The sequence below is a fragment of the Manacus candei genome, unplaced genomic scaffold, assembly GCF_025592945.1.
Source record: "Manacus candei isolate 608988 ecotype Guabito, Panama unplaced genomic scaffold, ASM2559294v1 h1tg000035l, whole genome shotgun sequence".
Classification (NCBI taxonomy): Eukaryota; Metazoa; Chordata; class Aves; order Passeriformes; family Pipridae; genus Manacus; species Manacus candei.
This window is the reverse complement of record NW_026138083.1, coordinates 6306853-6315456: the sequence shown is the minus strand read 5'-3', so window position 1 is coordinate 6315456 and position 8604 is coordinate 6306853. Positions and strand designations below refer to the sequence as shown.

At 45.2% G+C, this 8604-nt stretch overlaps 1 protein-coding gene across 1 annotated transcript in view; it reads right to left on the bottom strand.

The window, feature by feature from the left end:
- Window positions 1-4151: 4151 nt before the first annotated feature.
- ISM1 (isthmin 1) overlaps window positions 4152-8604 on the bottom strand; it is a 41753-nt gene continuing 37300 nt past the window's right edge. Inside the window, 1 exon segment of the mRNA XM_051792721.1 lies at window positions 4152-6985. Coding sequence (XP_051648681.1) covers window positions 6468-6985 — 518 coding nt within the window. The 3' untranslated portion in view covers window positions 4152-6467.

Sequence of the window (8604 nt, the reverse complement as noted above, 5' to 3'; positions counted from 1 at the left end):
CCTCTGCAACCCTGGTGGCTTCGTGCCTCCTGTCTGTGTGCTAGGAAGGTGAGGCCAGGTCTCCCTTTCCTTGTGGGAAGAGAATCCCAAGCCAATACTCCATTGTGCCGTCGGTGGTGCTGGGAGGGGGCAAAACCACTGTCCTGGGTGGTTGATTTGGGGGTGAGGGGAAGGGGGTTGACCATTTGAGCAAAAGCCACACTAAATTACAGGAGTGCTGGCGGCTGTGCCACTATGGGCAAGGGCAAAACATAGTTATTTGTCAAGGTTAACCACTGCCATCGGCCTCTAGCGGGCAGCTAAAAGCTGTGGTGCAGCCACCGCTGTGCCGCGGCCTCTGTGAGCGTGTGGCCAATGTGTGCTTTATTCAGGAAAACAGGCTCAGGAATGTTTCCTCCCCTTTATACCTACCGGCTCTTCCCTTCAATTTGGCTTTTCTGTTGTTGTGTACATAGTGGTGATTAAACACGTGGTGAAATAGTTGGGGAATGGGCCTGCGAGTGGATGGCCAGGCAAGGGAAGTCCTTAGCCTGCTGGGGATGTAGATGCTGTGGGTTTTTTTTGCTCAATTCCTTTTCAAGATTTGCTTTGTTCCTTCTGACTTGTCCCTCTCCGAGACCATCCTCCTTCAGGATATGATTACCCACATGCTGATTTAAATTTTAATCACCCTTAATGAGGCCACTTTGCAACTCAGGGCAATGTTCTTTCCTCCCCAAAATGACCAGAGGTCTTTCCATTCCTGTTACTGCATCCTTTCAACCCAGAGAGACTCCTCCTGTTTCCACACTCTTTTTCTGGCTGTTTGCCAGAAGGGCTGTAAGATGAGGGCTGAGTAGGAGAACTGATGCCCTGAATTCAGGGCATTCAAAGACACCTTGCCGTGTCTCCAAGCTGTCACCTGCTGGATGCTCTGGAATAGCCAGGACAATTGCACATGAGATGGAGCTGTGCTGTTGGGTGTACAAAGCCAGGCTGTGCCGTGGTTTGGAGCTGCTCCCCATTGACTGCCTGATGGTAAAGGCTGCCAGGCACAGCAGGACACAGGAAACCAGGTGTCTCTGTGGTCCAGTACCTTTTCCATCTCCTTACCTGACTCAAGGAGCCCTACTCCGGCAGGCAGAGATTTTCCAAGGCCAGCTGTGCTCTGGCTCTGTGTTTTGTGGCTGAGCAACATCCACTCAAGAGCTGCCCCTGGGAAGTGGGGAAGGGGGATGGCTGCAGCTGGCATGTGGGGACAAAGAAATGGCCTAAGCACAGCAAATGAGTTAAGCAAATGAGTTAAGCTGTGCAGAGGCAGGAGCCAGCATGGAAGATGGTGCCTGGAGTGGCAGCTTGTTCCCAAGCCTTCTCTGCTCCCCAAACTTTCTGACTCACATCCTGCATCTACCACCATGGTGTGCAGATGCTGTCCCTTGCTTCAGGCATGTTTCAGATTCATACCAGAGCCCTCCTGAAATCCAGAGTGAAGCACTGTTCCACTCTAAGTGAAGCATTGGTCAGGCCCATCATAAACAGTAAGCTCTGACATTTAACACATGTAATACTGTTTGCCCAGTTTTAAAAAGGAAATATTATCTAAGGACTCCTCTGAAGACTAGAGCCACCCACACTTAGTTGTGTTAGGTTTGGCTAGTTTGCCCCGTGTAATATTGCTATCACTTCCAGAACATAACATGCTGAATCCCTTATAAATTGTGCCATGTACTGAATGAAAACCTTCTCTGTATGTCTGAAAATCCCCCCCGCCCCCAGATCCTTCTCATGATAGAGAATAAATAAAGGAAAAATTTATAACTCCCTGAACTGATAGAAAATTAGCACAGTCATAAAAGGCTTCTGTGGCTGCAGCAGTGCAGCTGAAAAGGAAAAATGAATAAACCTGCCACTCAGAAAGTAAAAGGCAGAGCTGAAGAATGACTGCTGCCATTTCAGCCTCCTGGCTCTTCTCCCTCTCTGTGCAAGTGCAAAAATAGCCTCATCCCCCTGTGTAGGCAGCAAGGAAGTTCTGTGCTGTGGGTCCCTTCCTGCAGACACCGCTGTACAGCGCATGACTGGAGGATATCCTAAATTAATTTACATAGAATTATAAATATATGCATGTGTGTGTATTTGGTATGAAATATGAAACCAGCGATTTCTTAGCCAACCCCTTAATTTGTCTGAAACAGAGCAGGCATAATGGAAACTGCCCACACATTTTTCCATTAAAAGTTACAAAGGGAAGGGAGGGGGGAAACTGGTGATAGAAAAACACATGCTTGTCTCAGCTGGCACAGAAATGCCACACAGCCAGGCAGCAACACGCACTCACTCCAGTTTCCTGGGAAAAGTGTCATCTTAATTCCGGTGCTTGCTGGTGGTCTTCCTGCTGATGCCCTCCCTCCTCAGCATGCTGGGGTTTGTGTTTTTGGAGGGGAGGGACATGGCTGTGCTGAGGCCTGTGCAGGTGCACGCAGTGAGCACAAAGAAATCCGAGCTTGTTCGTATCCGTTCTGCAGGTTTCCTCTTCTGGATTAAAAAGAGCCTTGCCATGACACTGCCCCTGATGTGGTATCTGATGGTTGTGTGGGTGACTTGGAGTCTGCAGAGTAGCTGTGCCTGGATGGGTTATGAACAGGCTCCCTGCCCTGCCAGTGTCTCGTCCCTGCTAGGAACGGTATGCTCCAGGTTTCTGCATAGTCTGTCAAGCCTGAAGGTGAGTAACTTTCTCCAGGGAGAGATGAATACTGCTGAGAGTAAGGCAGGGTGCTGTGAGCCACACTGGCTGCTGGGCAGGTCTAGGGGTGCCGAGATGGAGAACACAGGAAGGGAAGTAAGGGAAGGCCTTGGGGAGCACCAGCAGCTCCTCAGCAGCAGCTCCCAGGGCCATCACCCCGCACTCCCTCGGTGCCTGTGCTCACCACCACAGGTAAGAGACTGTGGCATTAAGGCTCTTTGTGTCCTGGCAGGGGCAGATTCTTGAACAGGAAAAGGCAACTTTCCTCCTTTCCTGCCTTGGACTGGTCTGACCCCACCCAGCTGGAAGTGTCAGGTGCATCGGTGACTCACTGCAACCATCCCAACCACCTCAGCACAGAACTGCTGTGTCTGGAACAGGCAGCCCTACAAGCTCACCAGCATTTTTCCAAGGAATGCCTTGTGTTGACAGTGCTAACCAGTTTGCACAGCGGGAGGGGGGAAGTGCAGCTGGTAACTAGTGCAGGGCTGTGGGTATTCGGGGGTGTGTGTATGGTTCTGGTTTTCGCTATATTGTCCTATAACCCATGTGCATCACTGCGGGTTATGGCAGTGGAATTTTGCTGCTCAGCAGCTGTCCAGGCAATGTGAAGCCAGGCCCACTCATCTTTTTAACCATCAAAGGTACGATTCAATCCATTTATGGCTGCCTTGGGGCACTGCTCCACGCATCTTTCACAGCAGCTGTGCCAGCTTAAGACATTCCCACCAACTCAACTCTAAGGCCATGCCATAATCTGTATCTGCTGATTGATTGGGGGTTAAAAATAAATTGGATGACTTGACTGCTTCCTTGTTTCAGTTTCCCTGTTCAGTTCTGCTTGTTTTAATCCCCCTCATATCTTTGGTTGAGTGTTCCAATATGCCTGTTCTGTGGTAGTTTGGAAACATAACAGCATCTTCTCCTAAACACTGACCTGTGTCTGTAAGCCACAAACCCTTCCTCAGGTCTAGTTCTAATATGAACAGCTCTATATTTAAGAAACTGAGCAAATTTTGGCCATGGTAAACTCCAGCACCTTGCTAAGGTCTACTACACAAAGTCATTCTAGGTACAATTTTGATCGTTGGAAAGGAGATAAAGAAAATAGAAAAGAAAAAAAAGCAGCCCAACCCTGAATGGATCGTAATTTATTATAAAGTAGGACAGACTTTGTTTTTAATAAATACCATTGCTTAAGGTTGCAGAAGTGCAGATATTCTAGATCTGTGCTCCAGAATGCATCCTATGAAACACCTGGTAGGTCCTATCAGAGATTATTAGGCTGCCTCAGAGTTTCCAGCCTTGGCAAATTACAAGCGGTAAGACTTCGTGCGTCATTTCATTTATTAGACTAATTTTTCCTCTTCCCTGACACTTTTTGTATTATGTTCTGTGTTAACAGTGTAGTAGCATTTCTCAATACCACCATAATTTACTAATCCACAAAGTGCAGGGATGTGTTTTATATTTCAAGAATTGTGATTGTCCTCTCATCTCCCTCCCAGAGAAACCTGAGAATGTTGTTCCCCCACACTCCTAAGTGAAGTAAGAAGAGCTTTCTCCCCCATGTTGCAGATACCTGTCTTCCCTATGAAGTGACTGATCCTGGAGTTCCTTGTGCCTTTCATCCATCTGCTGTCAATTTAACCGCTCCGCTTGCTGGTGGCGCCTTCTTATGACCTTGCAAGAATTTACAAAATCTGGTTTCTATAAAAATTAAGGGGTGATCCCCATGTTTACCCTCTTGCTCAACTAACCATGTTTTGTTACTACCAGCTTGTGGTAGAACACATCCATGTCTCCCCCCACCTCCGACTCAAGCCTGTGTCGGGAAGCTCGGATGACTTGGCCGAGGTTTCCAGCTGCTGAGGTTGCCTCAGCAGACCAGCTGAGGTTGCAGATGTGCAGTAGCTTTGCTTAGAGGCCCAGGCTGCTTTTAAATCCCCTGATTTGGACTACCTGGGCAGACCAACACAAGCCTGACCCTGCCCAGACTCGGCGGGGTTGTTGTGCCTGTGTTAGTGCTGGGGGTACCCCCTGTCTGTAAGTGGGGTTGCAATCAACCAGACCCGAAATGCCAACAGAGCCAAAGAGCTACAGCATCTCATAGAATCCTGCAATGGTTTGGGTTGGAAGGGACCTTAAATATCATCTATGCGTGTCTGTATATAGCAGAAGGAATTGTCTTGAATCTTTCAGCTCAGGCTGACTGCGACGCCGGTCAGCTTTGCTGCTGTGTGAGGTTCCACGTGCAGGGCACATGTGTGTCAGACCACATATCCCCAAAATAGGCATTCCTCTGGTAACACTGAGCCTTAGTTTTCCAAATGAAGACACTGACTTGCAGCAAGGCAGTCTTTTGCAGGATGGAACTGTAAGTATTTATTTACCCATGGTGTAATTTTTATCTTTCATAAGAATGCAGGGATGAGCTGCTTAATGACAGGATTATGTATGTATGTACTTTATAAAAATTCGGAATTAAAACCTTTGCCTAACAACAGTCATGTTCTTGGCAATCAAGTTCCATCTACAGAAACCTTTCATGTTAGAGACATATCTCACATGTGAGTTATTGTTACAATTCAATAAATACTTTACAAAAATAATGCTAGCTTTTTAAAAAAATTAAGACATTTTAACTCACCAATAGTTCCTCTCAGAGAGCTTCCTTAAAGAATAGCTACTTCTGTAGGACACTGTGCACTCAGCATAAGAAAAATGGGGAGAAAGGGCTGGTTGCATGCTTTTTTCCCAGGGAAATTCAACATATGGATTCCACTTTTCCTGTCCTTTAAAAAAATAAACTTCTTTATTTTCTTAAAAGAAAGAAACAAGCAGATCCAAACATTCTTCATATTAAAAACTGGGAAGGAGCCGTGATTTTTTTTTCCTTTGACATGGATTACTTCTCTGGCTTCACTCCTCCAAAGACTCACAGCGTGCTCAGTTTAGAGGTAGCTGCCCTGAAGATCTCCTCCCCAGCATAAGATGGAAACCCTGACAGCTGCAGCTCCATATCTGAGATGGCTCCAAGAGTGGGTTGTTTGTGACTCCACTGCATCGAGACCTTTTCTGGCCTATAGGAAAACCACAGCTACATCTTCCTGCAAGCCTACCCCAGATGGACTGCAAAGACCTGAGCTGGAAGGTAACAGGAAGAATTCCAAGAAAAAATCTCCAGGAATTCTCTGTATTCACTTTTGACTATTACCCTTCCAAAAAAAATTCTTCCCTTCTTAGATATGACTAGTCATGAAATCAATTATAGAGAAAATTGATGGTGTAGGTGCATTAATCTTGTAAACCATTCCCATATGGAAGAGTACATTCTTCAATCCTATTGTTTATAACAACTTTTAAATATGTGCCTCCTCAGCTGGGGCCTTGGGGCCTGATGGTGAAGGCAGCTGCCCACCCCCCAGCCCCCCATTATGTTACAGTTGGGAAATAAAATGAAATGCACATTATTACATGAATGTTATTGCAGTATAAAATCCTACCAGGACAAGATTTATGTATGTCTGTATGTAAAAATAGGTGTGTGTGAGATAGAGAGATATGTGTTTATAAATTACACACACTGTGAAAAATACTTATGTATTATATTACAACTATATACATTCATTAGAAAGGATCTGATCAACCCCTGTCAAGGAGCCAATGCAGCAGCCACCACCAGTTCTTTGGCATCCAGGAAACGAATGCTACTTTGTGTCTGAATTTTCTGAGGAGGAAAACCTTCTCAGTATTCCCTTGCTTCTTGAAATTGCTTGTAGTAGTCCTCATCTGAGGGGTTTTCTGTGCACTTCTGCCCATTGTTGGGAGGCCGGGCCTCGTTGTAGCGGCTCCAGTCCCCTTTGCATATGATCCAAGGCAGAATGTCCACTTTGTAATGGAGTTCTGCTGAGAATTCAATGCTGATCAGGTTTGGTGTGCCCGCCCCCTTCCCTCTGGTGATCAGCTGCATGTTGTCATCGTAGCAGCAGTGCTGTGCTGCCAGTGTTGTGCTTTCCAGAGAGAGCATGGAGCGGATGCAGTATCGTGCCGTGGGCTTATAGATCTCCAGTTTTTCCTTCGGACCACTTGCATCTTTCCAGCGAAAGTTTTTCCTCTTAAGGCGATCATAGATCTCAGCAGTGCTGTAAGCAACTTCTCTGGGGTAGGAGCATGGGCAGCTGGGAAGATCATTGACCACTTTGTGCATATATTTCTTCAGGAACTCGCTCTTGCAGCTCATCCATCTTTCGCAGCTATCAGTATCTGGTTAAGGGCAGGAAATGGAAACTTAAGATACATTATGCAGCATCCCAGTTGGTGTGATCAGTGATAACAAATGAGTAAAGCCTAACTGTTCAGCACCAGTGCTTTGCTTTAGAAAGAATGGGCAGCCACAGTTTGCTGCCCTGCCTGCAGTGTGTTAATGTGCTGTCTTGTCAGATAAAGAAATCACACCTGTGACTGACTTTAGGGCCTCAGGCAATGCTAGTCTGGAGTTACAGTGCAGAACCAGGCCGCTCAGAATCTGTGACATTTCTTCTACCTGGCAATTTCTAATTAAGCTGGTGATATCCCCAGGCAGCACAAGAGACACTATTCTGGGTTTAGAAGCAAAAGAAACAGGGAAATCACAGTGATTTGGTGCCAGTCAGAAGACACTCACCTAGTAAGTGTCAGATGTTGAAGGATCAAGTTTCTCATGACAATAAAGATTCCAAGATGGCAAACAAGGCCTGTATTACTTTTCCTGGAGTTTGTTTTAATCTCTAATTCAGTCTTTTTTTTTTTTTAAAACTAACAAATACTTTTTTCTATTTGGTCTCCATTCCCCCAAAGGGGTATTTCAAGCATCTGTAGTTCAAACATGGAGACTGACATCTTAGCTGGCAAATGCGGCCAAAAGTGATTCAGATTCTAAAAGGGCATATGTGACATAAAATCAGAGTGGCTGTACATTACGAGGATTTAATGGCACCAGAGCCACGACATATAGCTGAGATTAAAGAGATTTATAGACCAGTAGCATATTTAATGCTAGCACTTTATTATTTTGCAAGAGTCTTGGGAGAATCCAGTTAAACATCTCCTACATAAAACATTATTTAAGGTGTCTATATCATGCCATGGGCTGTCAAAACCCCCCTGCATATCTCGCTCCACACTTATTTAACATGACTCTGCAGTAGAGTAACTAACTGGGACCTAAAACTCTTACAGCAAACATTCTTGCAAAATATTTACTTAGTGATCTGTGTCCTGTTTTTCTATCTCCTTAAAGAGTCCTGTCCTGGCTGTCATTAACTATTGTGCTCTGACACCATAGGAGGGAGGTGCTGGGTTACACTATTTATTCAATTAGTCCAGCATCCAGTGTCTCTGAGTGGCCACACTATGGATTCATTGGAGGGATGAAATCAGAACATTACAGAGGTTGGGCTGAGTTTTAGGCACATCAGAACCAACCCATGCACTATAAAATTGCAGCAGCAGCACACACAGCTATAAAAGCTATGCATGCTCATAAAAGTCATTGCCTTTTTTTTTTTTTGTGACAGCTGTATCTAAAATGCTTTTATAGTGTCTTCCATTCAAGGCTATTTCAGCAAAATGCTAAAGAGTGTTTGATTTTTTTTTCCCCTCTATTAGTGTGGAGCCTTACAACTCTCTTCTGAATTAGGACAGAGAATAACCATTTTATAATGAAAGAAGTACAGGAATTTGCTAAGACTTAAGAAGAGAAAGATTCTATGACTGAAGCAAACTAAGGTTCAGGTCATAAATATAAGCAAGACAATAAATAGCTGTTATTACTGACATTTTTAATGGTAAGCTCAATATCTCGGTCCCAAGAAAAACCTAAGGAAGTCTCTTATCTATTACTG